The sequence below is a fragment of the Vulpes vulpes genome, chromosome 9, assembly GCF_048418805.1.
Source record: "Vulpes vulpes isolate BD-2025 chromosome 9, VulVul3, whole genome shotgun sequence".
NCBI lineage: Eukaryota > Metazoa > Chordata > Mammalia > Carnivora > Canidae > Vulpes > Vulpes vulpes.
In genome coordinates, this window is record NC_132788.1 from 86,810,710 (window position 1) to 86,826,538 (window position 15,829).

General features: G+C 35.6%; 2 protein-coding genes across 43 annotated transcripts in view; one reads left to right on the plus strand and one right to left on the minus strand.

Annotated features, from left to right (window-relative positions):
• Positions 1-12,507, plus strand: part of TASOR (transcription activation suppressor) — a 48,126-nt gene extending 35,619 nt beyond the window's left edge. For 2 of the 5 annotated variants that reach the window (XM_025986058.2, XM_025986079.2), the window contains exons 17-24: positions 818-877; positions 4,097-5,031; positions 7,519-7,641; positions 8,370-8,529; positions 8,980-9,088; positions 10,384-10,562; positions 10,739-10,903; positions 11,786-12,507. In XM_025986058.2, the coding sequence (XP_025841843.1) occupies positions 818-877; positions 4,097-5,031; positions 7,519-7,641; positions 8,370-8,529; positions 8,980-9,088; positions 10,384-10,562; positions 10,739-10,903; positions 11,786-12,309 (2,255 nt within the window). In that variant the 3' untranslated portion in view covers positions 12,310-12,507. Of the gene's footprint in view, positions 1-817; positions 878-4,096; positions 5,032-7,518; positions 7,642-8,369; positions 8,530-8,979; positions 9,089-10,383; positions 10,563-10,738; positions 10,904-11,508 lie in introns of all 5 variants that reach the window. The other 3 variants (XM_025986069.2, XM_025986063.2, XM_025986088.2) reach the window with 3 other exon arrangements.
• A 1,025-nt stretch (positions 12,508-13,532) lies between these two features.
• Positions 13,533-15,829, minus strand: part of CCDC66 (coiled-coil domain containing 66) — a 44,340-nt gene continuing 42,043 nt past the window's right edge. For all 38 annotated transcript variants that reach the window (XM_072720692.1, XM_072720694.1, XM_072720714.1 and 35 more), the window contains 3 exons: positions 15,257-15,483; positions 14,978-15,102; positions 13,533-13,794 (listed from right to left, as the gene is read on the minus strand). In XM_072720692.1, coding sequence (XP_072576793.1) covers positions 13,708-13,794; positions 14,978-15,102; positions 15,257-15,483 — 439 coding nt within the window. In that variant the 3' untranslated portion in view covers positions 13,533-13,707. The remainder of the gene's footprint in view (positions 13,795-14,977; positions 15,103-15,256; positions 15,484-15,829) is intronic.

The following is a 15,829-nucleotide window of genomic DNA, read 5'->3' on the forward strand; positions in this document are numbered from 1 at the left end:
TTTGAAAAAAAAAAAAAACTTCATTTCTTAATACTGGGTTATATTCGAGAAATTAGATCATCATAGAGTGTGGCCTGAAATGATCAAATGCAAAAATCCCTAGAAAGCTTATTGGATCATGGGGCAAGACTAGGTTAGCAAATGTTGAAATATCAATTTGCATTGTTCTGATTTCTCTGTGCAAACACATACATATACACATACACATATGTACATACTCTTACTATTCCAGTTCTTTGTTAGCTAAGCATTTTTTAAAATATTCCCAGGGCACATCTTTTCTACTCCTAGATTTTTAAAAAGAAAAAAAAAATAACTTTTGCTAAAAGACTGGCTTGTGACCTAGAAGTTACTGAGACTTCCAAGAACTTTGAGAATAATCTCTAAAACTTGATGAGTTTCCAACGGTGTCAGCACCATTCTCTACTTAGTTACCTTACCAGAAGGGGCAAGAGACCTAGAAGTGATGGTAGAGAAAAGTAACTGGTACTTAGGGAGCTGGAGGTGTTGGCTTGAGTGGGAAAAACAGAATAAGAAAGTAGTCCTACAAATGATTATCGTAACCATTCCTCATTTAGGCAGCTTCATAGTTGATGTTCAGAGCCATTTGAAGGCATAGCTTCTAGGTGTTGATGACTCCATCATCACCTGAATGGAAAGGGAAGCAACTTCCTATTTCTGAATGACCCTTCTGGATTATTGTAGGCAAAAGGTGGAATACTTGGATTTGTAGCATTTGGGTTTGTCTGAAGGGTGTTTAATAGTTATCACCAATATCTGAAGAGAGTCTACAAATCTAACGGATGCTTTCCCTCAGGAGGGAATGCAAGAAGCCCAGAAGACCAGCTGGGGAAACACGGTGAGAAACAAACACCAGGTGAGAAGGCTCCCTTTGCTTTTCCTCCCACTGTGCCCTTCTTCAGAATTGCTACGTGCATTTCTAGTTCTCTATCAATAGGCATCATTTTAAGTTCTGTTTATTACAGAAAATTTGGACAATATCATATTTGCATTTAAAATCATTATCTGATTTGCATCAAATATTCTTTTACAAAGAATGTGTTTAAAGAAGTCACTGAATATTCACAGAAGTTAAGTTTTCTTCACCTGTAGTGATTCTGTCTGATATGATGACTTGGGAAGACTGGAGTATTTTTCTTAATACATTTCTATAGAATATCCTAAGAAATAGTCTTCAAGAAGTGATGCCGTTTATCTTTCAGGTTATATATTCCTTATCTCCTTATCTTGAATTTTTTTACCCAATTCTTATTATTTAAATAAGGGTAGTATAAATAAGAGACTAGGAAACTCTGGGACTCCAGAAACAGTTACAGATGTTGCTGATGAGCTAGTTGCTGGTGGTTCCTAGAAGACTTTTTCTTTTGTCTGAGTTGTCAATTCAACATCTCTGCAGATGGTCATAGACCTTGTTTTCTTGCTTTGGGTTTGGTGGTGGGCCTTTTTTGTTTTTATTTTGTTGTATCCTACTCTTTCAGAAATCTTAAGTGGTAGTGGATCCCCCACACACAACCCTTAATTTGGAAGGAAAGCTGAGTGGCTTAGTTTTAGTAGATATTTATGGTTTTCCTCTCTTTGGGGAATTAAAAAAAGACTGAATAGTTTTCTTCAAGAAAATCTTTGTCTCCTAGGAAAAATGACCCAAAAAGGCAAAACAGGAACAACAGATAGATGACATACAGGAAAGTGCATAAATCTTTAGTACACAATTCAGTGGATTTTTACATGTATATAGACTTATGTTACCATTACCCAAATCTAGATGTAGAACATGTCCAACATCTCTTAAATTTTCTTCTATATCCTTCCTGTCAGTACTCTCCCTGACCCAACAGTAACCAGTAATCTCTTTTACCATAGATCAGTTTTACCTGTTCTTAAATTTAAGATAAATGGAACCTATACACGTCCTGTTTTACTTTTGGCTCTTTCACTCAACAATTCTTCAGGGATTCATCTATTTTGTATCTGTCAGGAATTCTTTCTCATTAGAAGCAGCCAGGTATCTTGTTTATGCTTCAACATGTGCCACTGGCATCTGCAGTCCTCTCTTATTTGGTATACCATCTTTATATTTTGTGATTGAAAATGTAAATACATGAATGATGCTGCCTTTAGAGAACCCATTATTCCCCTTTTCACTTAAGTCAAAGTACTGCAATGCTTGAATGACAGTAGAAAACATGCATTATGGATATTGATGGGTGTTTCCTTTAAAACGTTTATTGAAGACAATTTATAAAATACAGTAAATTTTAGTGATTAGAATTTCATAGGGGAAATTTGTGCAAAATAGAATTAAAATTAAGTAATGGTAATTTGCATTTTTAAAAGGGATTCCCTAGATGGATGTAAACTCTATTCAGCTTTAAAAAAAAAAAAATCCCTTTATCTGTAGCCTTTCAGGTGTAAGCTTATTGGTATGAACTACAGCTATACATTTTGGGAGCAGGTATTTCATTCGAAATAATACATAATCGGAGGTTTAAAAATTATAGGTGGTCCTCCCCAGCCTTTTTGTTTTACAAGGTACAATTTAAAATGTTTTATTTAATAAATCAGACATTTGATATGGTACATAACTCAAGAAGTACAAAAATATTTCAGAAAGTAAAATACTTCAGGAATTCTTGCAGCCCTAGCCCAGACACCTAGTTTCTTTGCATGGATCAACATCTATTATAAGTTTCTTATGTATCCTTCCAGACATTTTATGTGTGCACTAAACCCCATGGTGCAGATTTAAGAAGGATGTTCTATATTTCAGTTACTTTATGGAATTTGGATTTCTGGTTTATCAGTTTCACACAGTTTTAATTCTTACATTGGTACATTGGATATTTTGGTTCCCTACTCTTCTCCCACTCATAGACCTGTTGTGGTCTTTTTAATTGCCAACAGGTACCTTTGCAATAGTTAATGGGAAGGAGTGGTTCATGGTAACTACCAGGGTTGGTGGAGAAATGTTATAAGCTGACTGCTGCTGAGGCTGTTAAGAGCCTTAGGAAAGTGTGAATGTGAGGAAACCCCAAACTGAATTTGTGTGGAGAGAGCATGTGGCCATATCTGGGTGCAAAACTTAAATAGGGAATTTACTATACCTTTAAAGTACTGTAATTTTGAAAACTATACTTGTACCTGCAACTTCCTGATATAGAGGTACCTTTTCATAGACCACAACAGTGATTTGTTAGGAAATATTGGCTAAGATCTAAGAAAAATTAATTTAAAAAATAGAATAATATCATCTAGGCAAAGATCACAAATTTTTTTCTTAAAATATTACTATATATTGCCATTAACCATATTTTCCCCTTTTTTTTAAAAGGGACTTAAGGGGGACGCCTGGGTGGCTCAGCAGTTGAGCAACTGCCTTTGGTTCAGGGCGTGATCCTGGAGTCCTGGGTTCAAATTCCGCATCAGGCTGCCTGCAGGGAGCCTACTTCTCCCTCTGCCTGTGTCTCTGCCTGTCTCTCTCTCTCTGTGTGTCTCATGAATAAATAAATAAAATCTTATAGGGGGGGTACTTATGGGTATCTATTTTGAAATGTAGTTCTAAAAACATATTGTGTTTGGATTTAGAATTTCTGGGAAAAAGGTACAATCTGTGGATTGAGCTAGTTGTCAAAAGTCAAAGTTACAGTTCCATTAACATCAGGTAGCTGAATGACCTCTTCATCTCAAGAGTATTACTGTTAATGCAGATATGAAATATGTTCTCTTTCATATTATTGAACCTTTTTTATCCCCCTGATAGATCTATCTGGGAAGCAGAAATAAGCAAATGACTTAATTTGTATTGATGCCAAATTGGCACATGTTCGAACACTTCAGAAGGAATCAAAGAAAATAACATCCAAACTTGTTACTCTAGCTACTGAAATCCAGAGACCAGGCTTAAGTAGGGCACATAGAAAATGGGGTTCATAACCATCATTTGAGATTTTTGTTCTGCCCACCAATGCGTAATTAGTTTTAAATATATACTTTGATCTGACATTCTTATTTATGAATTTGTATTTTCAGATGTTATTTTTTTGGATTGCTCTTATAATAATGAACTCTTCCTATATAGGTATGAAATCACCAGAAGAACAGCTGGTGTGTCTGCCACCACAGGAGGCCTTTCCTAACGACCCCCGAGTAATAAGTAGACAGAGAAGTTCTGATTACCAGTTTCCATCCTCTCCATTTACAGACACACTAAAGGGCACCACTGAGGAGGACGTGTTGACAGGTCAGGTGGTGACAGTGGAGGAGCAGTGTGTGCCAGCAGCAGAGCCGCCCACAATGAGTGAAACCACAGAGAGGACAGTGTTAGGAGAGTACAATCTCTTTTCTAGGAAGATAGAAGAGATTTTGAAGCAAAAGAATGTTTCATATGTCAGTAGAATTTCCACACCTATTTTTTCAACACAAGAGAAGATGAAACGGCTTTCTGAGTTCATATATTCTAAGACTTCCAAAGCTGGTGTACAGGAGTTTGTAGATGGCTTGCATGAGAAACTAAATACTATTATTATCAAAGCATCAGCCAAGGGTGGGAATTTGCCACCAGTCAGTCCTAATGATTCTTGTACTAAGATAGCATTGAATCCTCTGGGAAAGCCTGTCTTACCAGTTTCCTCAAGTGACTTCAACAACAAACAACTCCTTGAGCCACTTTGTAGTGATACTTTGAAAGACACCAACTCCAATGAGCAGCATTCCTCAACAACTTTGGGTTTAACTGAAGTAGAAGTGAACCAGCCACAGCATGTCACAGAGCTGATGTTGACTTCTGATCATACTGTACCTGGTGATACTGCCCGGGAACCCGTAGAAAAAGAAACAACAAAATCTCCCAGTGATGTAAACATTTCTGCCCAACCAGCTCTTTCAAATTTTATAAGCCAGTTAGAACCTGAAGTATTTAACAGTTTGGTTAAAATCATGAAAGATGTCCAGAAAAACACTGTGAAATTTTATATTCATGAAGAAGAAGAGAGTGTGCTCTGTAAAGAAATAAAGGTAACTAAATGAGAAGGTAATAGTCATGCTGTATAAACTTGTCTTGTTGGGCCTGATCTCTATAAAATGGAAATTTTGTTTTTAAATGTTGATCATATATTTTCACAATTTAATACAGTGTATTAAGACTAATTAATAGCAAGTTTAAATTTAGAACCTGTGACCTAATTTAGAATCTTGTTTTATCCAGTGATTTTAAAGACGATTTGTATGTACATTGCAAACCTTAAAAAACTTTTGATTCAAATATTTTTTTAAATGTTTTTTTACTTGGGTTTTTAACAGGAAAGATATAGAGAGGTAGAAGAAGCTGTTAGTGTTTACCTCTTGGGTTTTTATCAATCAAATAGAAAAAACTGTCCAGGGATGACCTAATGGTGATATATATAATTTTTTGGCATTTCTCGATACCCTGGTCATGTCAGGGTTCCCTACAGCCTTTTAGATCAAAAAAATATGATGATTCTGAAAGACTCTCCAATCATGAAAGATTCCTCACTGCAAGGTACATTTTTTTTCTACTGAAGCTACAGAGTAAGACTAGTGTTTCAAGTATTTGATTTTTAAAAATACATGCGTATTTTTGTGCGTATCTTTTACATAAGATATGTAAAATTTCTAACAAATAGGTAAATTAAGACAGGAAAAATCATATCAGCGTTTTAATATTAATAATTAGTATTTACTAAACTATAGGATTTTAATCCTTTAAGGGATTGGCATAGGTTTTAAAATAAATGCCTGCTCCCATTTATAGAATTGACATATTATGATGAGTTTATGCTTGTTTTGTCAGAGAAAGCAGAATGTACTACACACAAGTGCCTTATAGCCTAGAGTGGCCCAGAAACTGTCCTGACATGTCCCGAGCCTCAGTTTGAGGATCTCTTTGATGTTAGCATGTTTCAGATAGTGTGCCCATGAGAACAAGAGGAACATGGAAATGAAGGAGGAAGTGATTTTTGGGGAAGATGAAACCAGACTTACTAGGAGTTTCTTAGTTGCATTTTTGCCCTGTATCATTAAATGTAGAGCTTCTTAACTTTTCCCACTCTCAGCAACATATTCAAGCATATTTGTAGGGGCAATAGCTGTGTGTTGGGGGCTCTAGATGAGAGGATAGAGTGGATACAGTTCCTCGGTGTGCTCATTATCCCACCTACCCCACCACATTTTTAAAACTAATTGTATCACACAGGAAATGCATTGATTTATGAATGGCGCATTTAATTCATTCTAGCATAGAGCAAGTCCAATTTTTGTTACGTAGAAGAAAAGGGTACCATGTATTTTACAAATCTGATAGGAGACCTGAACTTTAACTCTTTTAATCAATATCCATTGGAAAATATACAGCAAAAATGTTTAGAGTAAAAATACTGTGAATAAAATTTTAAGCTTCTTAAATATTTCCAGAGTCCAACAGATTTATTATTATAGGAGTAAAGTGGTCTTTTCTAAAAGGAATTTGCAGTTAAAGTTTTTTATTGTAAAAAGGACCAAAAATTACAAGCTGGTCAGACAGTAATTTACCTTCTCATTACCTGTCTTTAAGCTGTTCTGAGATTTGCCCAGAAGCTTTAGAGGTTAAGGCAAAATCTAATAATGAAGATGCTACTTTAGTTGAGGACTACACAGAAACATCCTCTTTGGGGTATTGCTTATAGACCGTTCTTGACAGAGCAGCAGACTGGTTGTGAGGCACGCTAGGTTTAGACTTAATGGCTGTCTAACCAGCCTTGCCAACCTAGAGAAAATTAATCTGCTCCTGTATCTGAAGGAATGTGACCTCTAGGACCCTGTAGTTTACTTCAGACTTCAGGATTCCACCAGCAAGCAAAGAGCAAAGGAAACTTCTGCGTGTACTACCACCATGTGTCCTTTGAAAGGTAGTACCATGTCACCAACATGGAGGGGAAGGTATTAGATGGGAGGGTCTGTTTTGTTTGAAGGTGTGAACTTGACAGGCATGGCTAAATAGAATGTGAATGCCATGGTACATGCTGAAGCTCTGTATGTAGGACTTTAGGACCATTAAATGAGCTCAAGTAGTCAGAAAAGTGCTTGTAATGGAAGGAGTAGTTTACCAGCAACCTTGCTGCAAATAACCATTGAAAGGAGAGGAAAATGAGATGAGGGAGTGGTTACTGATTGGGTTCTGGGTTGCCCAGAATAAATAATGGAACTGGGTTAAGAAGCTGGGCTAATCCCAGCTATTATTGTTACAATTTTGTTACCCGTCACTGGCATTTACTTGGCTCTGATTGCATAGCATCCTAACATTGTGACTGTGGCCACTTAAGCTATATCTGAGCTATAGATTTTTCTACAAGAGTGGGCCTGATCTCTCAGGTTCAGAGTATAAGGCCCTCATTACTCAGTGACTGTACTCAGCGACTAGTTATTATTTTAATACTGCATTTCTGGTGTTAAGTAGATATTTGCAAAAAAGCTTTTTAATGTTGATTTAGTTTTTCTCTTTAACAGGAATATCTTATCAAATTAGGCAATACAGAATGTCATCCAGAACAGTTTTTGGAAAGAAGATCAAAATTAGATAAACTATTGATTATTATTCAGAATGAAGACATTGCAGGTTTCATTCACAAGGTAGACTATTAAGTCAAATTCACTATTATTTTGGTTATAAAAGCTCCCTTATTTTCAAATCTTACGGTCTTTGAGGCTAAAACTGTTTGTTTTTAAAATAGAAGATCCAAAAGATAAAACTTCAAGGTTGGGAGATGTAGGACTTGAGACCTAAATGATCCATCTGTGAATCAGCTTGTGATCGAGTTTGTACTTCTGCAAAATTTTAAACTACAGCATGTCACAGACCCTCCCTGTCACTTATCAAGACAAATAATATTCTTTGAATGTCAATAGGTCTGTTGACTCTCTTTATATTGTTGTCATCTTCATTTGTATGTCCCAAGTAAAACCTGTTTGTACCCCCCCCCTTTGCCAGATCATTTCCCCTTTGTGTTGCATTTGGAGGTACCCCATCCAGTCTTAGGAGCCTGTCTCAAGTCCTGCAGCCCTTTGAAGGCTTTCCTGACTGCATGGGCTCTTGCCCTCTAATTCTGACTGCACTCTAGAAGGCTAGACAGGATGGCCTTTATCATTCTTTTTCTAGGTCTGTTGTGGGTGCCATTTTCTCAGAGTGTTCTGTACATGGTATGTACCCAGTACAGAAATGTTGGTTTATATATTTGGACATGTTGGGAATAATTATTTTTGTATTTGTTAGCCTTTACTTATAGGTTTATTTCACACCTGAGTTTTAACCATTTCATTCTCTTATCCTTAATTCTGTTTTTGTTTTGGGATTTAAACAGGTACCTGGCTTGGTGACTTTAAAGAAGCTCTCTTGCGTTAGTTTTGCTGGTGTTGATAGTCTGGATGATGTTAAAAATCATACGTATAATGAATTATTTGTATCTGGAGGTTTTATTGTGTCTGATGAATCCATTCTAAATCCAGAACTTATCACAATTGGTAAGATTTATGCATTCTTTGGAGCATGAACAACTTCTATCCTTTCTAGGTTTTTCTCATTAATAACTCATGCTTTCTAAATGTATTGTCCAGTGTGCCAATCAGAATAACTAGTACGTTTCTATCATTTTATTGCCTCAAATTCTGAGTCTCTCTTAGTCTTTGCATATAATTTCCTCTAAATCTGGTGTAAAGCAGGTCTCTGCACCTACTGCATTTGGATCCCTTCTGCTTTGTTACTGTTATCAGCATGGGTTTTTTGTTTTTTAATGCATATGTTTTTAAATCTAAGAGGATATATAGATGTCTGTCTCCCTTGTGGGGGGGTGGAACAAGGAAAATACTATATAGGAATGTAGATGTTTCTATATGGTAGCAACAAACATGTCTTCCATAATTCAGTTGAGTGACTTTTATTAAATTTAAAATGAACTTCATTATCTCTAACAGAGAACCTTAAAAATTTTTTGACATTCCTTGAAGAGCTCAGTACTCCTGAAGGAAAATGGCAATGGAAAGTCCACTGTAAATTTCAGAAAAAACTAAAGGAATTAGGCAGGTAAGATTTGAAAAAGAACTATAAAGTGGCTGTTGATGTTAACATTGTGTTCACAAAATTTCTCTATTTTTGTTTATAGATTATAAATGCTGCTCAGTTTTCACATATGTGTTTAGCCAGCAATAAGGGGGAATATAGTTATTCTAGCCTGTTTGGAAATAGTATTCTTATTTAGGTAGAAGTTTGCTAACGTTGAAGTTCTAGTTATGTGTATAGGTAAAATTGGTTTAATCTTTGCCACTTGAGCGTTTAGAATAATAATCAAAATGGAATAGTCTGAGTCTTTTTTTTTTTTTTAATCAAATTATATATGCCAACTAGATCAGACTCTCTCCCAGTTGAGGACTGCCTTAAGCTGCTCATCTAATAATAAACACACATACTGAGACATTAATTCCAAGATAATGATGGGATTTGTGATTAGGACATTGATTTATGTAGTTGATTTCTAAAACGCCTACTGGTCATTGGAGTACTAGTCCACTTGAGAGGCTCCACAAATGATGATCTAAGATGAATTTTGGATACTGTATCCTACTACTAGAGTCCATATAGTGTACTTACATTTAAGGTTCTGAGAGACTCTCTAGTTAAAATTGTTTTCTATTTTGTACAACCAGCATTTTTTTAAACTTAGGAAGACATTTTTTTCTTCTGATACTGTAATACCTTCTAATTCTATGGTACACAGGGAAATTCAGGCTTAAATAATTGAAAAGTATTTAACTTTTTGTATTTAGTTTTTTAAAACTTGCTTTATCTTCAAATTATGTGAAAACAGGCTTTGGAAAAACCTTTACCTTTGTATAGGGCTTGTTTACAGGGAACGGTAAACAGATAATAATGAGGCCCAAAAGTATTACTTTGGTGCTAATTTCTACCACTTGCTGCCTTGTGCTTGGAGGTGTAGAAGCAGCTTTGAGCCATGTTTTTTTTTTTTTTTTGCAGGAAAGATTTTTTTTTGTCCTTCTATGACCTTTATTCAAGTTCTAAATTAGTAAAGCTAAAGGAGGAAATGTTATTTAGTAAGTAAAGTGACTGAGATTTTAGTCTAAGTTCAATAACTGGCTCTCAGGCTTTGCACCCATAGAAATCCCCTGGACTTACGTGGGTTGCACAATTTTCCTACTCCCCTCTCTCTTTGGAAGCACCCTGTGCATCAGGCAGGAACTAATAAGCAGTGCAGTTATCATTGGTTGCCTCAATTGAGAAATTATGGTTTTAATTTGAAGCAAAAACATCCATACCAAATTTTAGAAATGCAGACCCAAATATTGAACTACTTACTTTCACAGGTTGAATGCTAAAGCTCTAAGTCTGTTGACACTTCTGAATGTCTATCAGAAGAAACATCTGGTTGAAATTTTGTCATACCACAATTGTGATTCGCAAACTCGAAATGCTCCAGAATTGGATTGCCTTATCAGACTTCAGGCTCAGAACATACAGCAACGACACATAGTCTTTCTAACAGGTAAAGAGCCTCTTCTTAAGCTTTCTATTATGAATATAGGAATGTGCATGGAATGGTTTTGTTGGCCTGTGGTGGGTGTTAAGCACTTTTCATGGGGGCCGGGGGTAGGCATCGTTGTCTGTCTAAGTTTTCTCAGGTCTTGACTTGAATCTTTTTTTTTTTTTTTTTCCATTTAGAAAAGAATATCAAGATGCTTTCCAGTTATACAGATAATGGAATAGTGGTTGCAACTACTGAAGACTTCATGCAAAACTTTAAAAATCTTGTGGGCTATCACAACTCAATCACAGAAGAAAACCTTCCACTGCTTGGTGCTAATGAGAATCTTGAGTCACAGTCAGGTAACTTTTCAGTAGTTTTCCTTTTCTTTAAGGCAGACAGAAAAAGAGGAACGATTTTGGTTCGTTTTCATAGAACGAAATGCCTGTTCTGAAACTACTCCCCCCTCCGTGTAAACAGCTTCAGGGGAAGTGTTTCAAGGCACTTATCGTTCTTACGCTTAGCGTACACAAAATCTGCTCATTTATTATACTGTAGTCAATACAAGCTGTTAAGTATGCTGCATACTACAGAGTAGGTATTTTTTCTTTGAGGGTATATAAACTTTATTGGCTGCTGTTGTCAGCAAGGGGGTCCTGTTTTTTAAAAGGACGGCACCAGATAATGGGGATTTAGCACTGGGCTACGAAATCTCCCCAGACGTATAAAGCAATTTAGGTACAAGGTAGTAGGGATGTATCCATAGCTTTAGTGTTTTGTGTGGCGGCCTCTGCTTTGGTTCCAGGATTTAGGTTAAATGAAAGATGTAGTTTGTTTTTGATGAAAAGCAGAGATGATCAAACATTTGCTAGAACTAACCAGTTTAGTCATAATCCAATGAAGCTAGATGTCAAAATTTTTATTTTTTATTTGTCTTGTCAAATACTGAATTACCGTATAACTTTAGATGCTGTTTTGACATTAACCCCTTTGGAGCTGGGAGTTGGGATTTCCCAACATTAAACGTGAACACATTTCGCAGAAGCTTTTAGCATCGGATTATCTGGACATTCACACCTAGTGTGAGTGTTGTGACTAAGTGAACTTGTGGCTGAAGACCAAGCTTTAAGGGATTGTGGACTTGCAGACCCTGACGCATTATATTGTGTGAGTAGTGTATAATTTTAAAACTTAAACAAATTGTGTATTTCAATAGAGGAGGACTTTTTGTTTTTTAAATGTAGCTCTTTTAGAAAACGATGAAAAGGATGAAGAGGATATGTCTCTGGATTCAGGGGATGAAATCTCACAAATAGAAGTATGCAGCAATTTTCATTCAGAAATATTGGCGAAAGAGACCAAAGGATCACGTGGAACAGATCAAAATAAGAATGTTCAAATTGAGTTGCAATCATCTCTTGACGTGCAAAACAGTTTATTAGAAGATAAGACTTATCAAATTGATTCTGAAGAGAGAGCTTCTGTTATAGTATGCTCTGAAGGAGAGAACAGCAGTGCAACTGAACAAGATTCATATAGCAACTTTCAGGTTTATCACAGTCAATTAAATATGTCCCATCAGTTTAGTCATTTTAATGTTCTCACTCATCAGACGTTTTTGGGGACACCATATGCCCTTTCATCAAGTCAGCCTCAAGAAAGTGAAAATTACTTTTTATCTGCTTATACTCAAAGCTTGGATAGAGATAAACCTCCATTAAGTTGGGGGAAAAGTGATTCTTCCAGGCCGTTTTCAAAAGAGAAATAGTCACTTTTTTTTTTTTTTTTTGAAATAGGTTGTTACTGGACTGTTTCTTATAAGTGAATTAACAATTTATATTTCACTCTCTAAACAAAAGGTTTCTTGTCCTTCCTCAAATGTTTTTTTTCCTCTTATTTAAATCATGATGGCCTGTAACAGTTGAAGCATCTGCAAATTGAAATAAATATATATATTTTTAACATATATTGTACTTGAATTATCTCATGTTGGCACTTTTAAGTTTTACATTTATATGTCACCTGTACTTGGGCTTCAAATTGAAGCCTGTTTTATATATAAAATGAGATATTTGCAAAAGGATAATAAACAGTGGCTTTTCTTTTTTCCCCCCCTCTGTCAGATGATACCAACTACTTTTGCTGAAATGACGTACCAATCAACTGTTGTATTTATTTTAAGCGTTTGTATAGTTTTTTATACAGGTATAAGCCAGTGATGTCAATAGATACTTAGAGGATTTATCCTCTAGATTTATCTCTTAATAAATCCTCAAGATTTATCTAACAATGAATGCAGGTTCATTTAGATGATAAACTATGTACATAAGACTTAGGACTTAATACCAGGCAGCATTATTTTTTATCTTTAGGCTTAGCCGTGTAAAAATTGCCTGCTGCTAAAATTTTGGGTAAACCTTTCCTTTTATTTGAGGCATTTTGATCATTATGATTTTCAGTGCTTAATTAGTGTGTGGTCTTTGACTTAACCAAATTCATATTTCCAAAAGATAGACGACTTCTGTTTATTAAAGGCATTGAACTTTGCTATAGATTTTTAAATTGGTAGTCCTAGAAAAAAGTATATTTTTGAGGTGGTAAACACTTAAGTGCTTTACTAAAAATAACGTTTAAAATTCAGATACTGGTTTTAAAATTGATCCCCATATACTTTATCTGTTGCTAATAACTGCCTGCATTACAAATGCAAACTTGTTTTTGAAGTCTTAAAAAAAGAAATCTTGAGCTATTTTAGTTAATGTTAGGATGTGTTAAGTCAGACCTTCCTTTGGCCCCTCAGAGAACTTGGAAGAGTTCTAACCTCTTAAATCTTTTTATAGACTATACCTAAGTGGTACTTCAATAATAAGCTATGTAAGTGTAGAAGAACATTGTCTGTGAACAGGTCAGAAACCTGTCTTAAGGTAAGTAGAAAGTGCTTAAATGCCTAGATTGTGATAGAGCAGAAAAAAATGGTTTTTTAAACTAAGCTTTACAAAAATGTGTTTTATTGTAAAAATATATATATATACACACACAGCGTTGTACTATATAATGTACAAGTTTTAAATAAGCATTTTTAAAATATAGGTTATCTGGAAAATACAGTTATGCAATGAACACATAATTTAGAAGCAACAAATGTGAAGAATTTGATTTTCTACATTTAAAACGAAGAATTAAAATTCTCTTCTTGATTTGCAGCTAAAGGCATGAGATTAGTTTCCAACTCCCTTTGCTTCTGGAGAAGGCCCTGAAATCACATTGATATGTTAGTAAGGTGTGCAGCAGACCTGCAAATTATTCCTATTTTACATTTCAGCCCCGCTAAATCCAAGAATTATATTTACTTTGAAAACCTGTAATAACTTACATCAGATTTTCTCACTTGGATATTGTGTAGCTATCACATATGTTTTTAGCATAAAAACCAATAGGGATGACTTTTCCAAGTCTCCACAACTATGGGGCTGAAATCCATCCCCCCACCCCCCCCAGGCTCTTAAAATGGTAATTAGACACACTGAAGGAGTCTCCCTTAACACATCCAGTGTTTATCTTGACTGCACTAACCTTTAGTGGCTTAGACAAGGCCCTGCTGAAATAAGATGTGGCTACTACACATGGTGGGTCACTATATATATATATATATATATATATATTCCTGCCTCTTGACCTCACAACTTTTACCTCTATTAAGTGCCTTGTCACTTTAAAAGAAAATTTTAAAATATTTACTGCTTGTTACATAACCTATATGTAATCAAAGCTAGCATTTAAAGAACTAAAGGATACTTTGTTGTCATTTTTTAGCTCTATGCCAACGAATTGGGTAACAGTTTTGAAATGCAAGAGGCAAATGTAAATAAATGACCGGACATGGAAAAGGACACTCCTAAAGTGGTAGCTTAGTTTTTCCTAAGATCAGGGATAGGTATTTAAAAGCCAGTTGATAAAGGTTATAGCCTTAAATATTGAATGTGTTACCAGATTTTATTTTTGCCTGAGCAAGATAATGAGAAGTGACAATAACTGATCTGGGAGGAAGACCTGTAGTCGGATGGGTATTTTTCTTTGGGATTCTGTTCTGAACACTGCCAACACATTCAATTAAAAAAAAAAAAAGTGAACTGCATCACTAAGAATTTATTAAAGCATAATTGTATATTTTCTGCCGTTCATTTTAGGGCCTTATGATAATGTTTTACTTTTCAAATGTATGGTTTTTTTTTCCCACTTAATAAAACTGTCTTAATATTTGAACTGTCTCATGGTTTCATACTGGAATATTTAAGATGGCAATGTGAATCAACTCCTGTTTTATTTCAATATTAATATACAAGGGAATTTTTAAACATCATGTAACCCAGTAGTCCTGCTAATATCTGCTGTATATGGCTGATGGACAGCTAAGGTTATTCACACTTAAAGCCTACCTGTCTCAGTTCTGATAGTCCCTTAAGGATTGCTTGCTGTCGATCCCTGTTTTTCACCAAGTTAGGATTGAGAAGTGGGTCCCTGACATCAGATTCAAATAGCTGCCATTGTTCTTGGTCACAGTCTGAAGACAGATGAAAGTGGTAAGTATTAGGATTCATTAAGAAAGTACCAATACCAAGCAAAATTTAAGTTAATATTCAATTAAAAATTTAGTAACGGACCCCGGAAGAGAGATTCTACTCCTCCTAGCTACTGTTTGGGGGGAGGGTGCTTACCATGTGGATTCTGGTACTGAAGATCCTGGGTTAAAGGCCTGGACAGTGGTGCATCTGGATCAAGATGATAAATCTCATTGGTTCGGACATAGGGGATAAAATGGAATGGTTCAGAAGCTCCAGCTGATGTTTCTGTCTGACTGTCTCCTAAGATCAGATTCTCTCTGTTTTTTAGTGTCTGAGTTTGTTGTGTTCTGTTTTTCACCAGTTCCAGTGGTGACTGAGACCTGTTTTTTTTTCCCAAAAAAGCACAATTAACTACTAAGAAGCTTTAAGCACATCTACTCTTTAATCACATTTCTAATTTATTCTACATGTAGCATTTTTAAGAATACTAGGTATAGAAGTGAGTTCTATGACAGTTTTCCTAAAATGGCAACAGAATAGGATGAATTTTTACTTGGCAAGGATATATGCAGTACAGAGGAAAAATGAGGATCAACACTAGCTGGGCTGATTTAAGCCTAAATAATGTACTTACCAAGTGAACCAAACTTCTTTGTAGAGCCACATTGCAACACAACTCTAAACCACCTGGTTCATGCACAAAGGCATGGAATAAAATTTCTCATC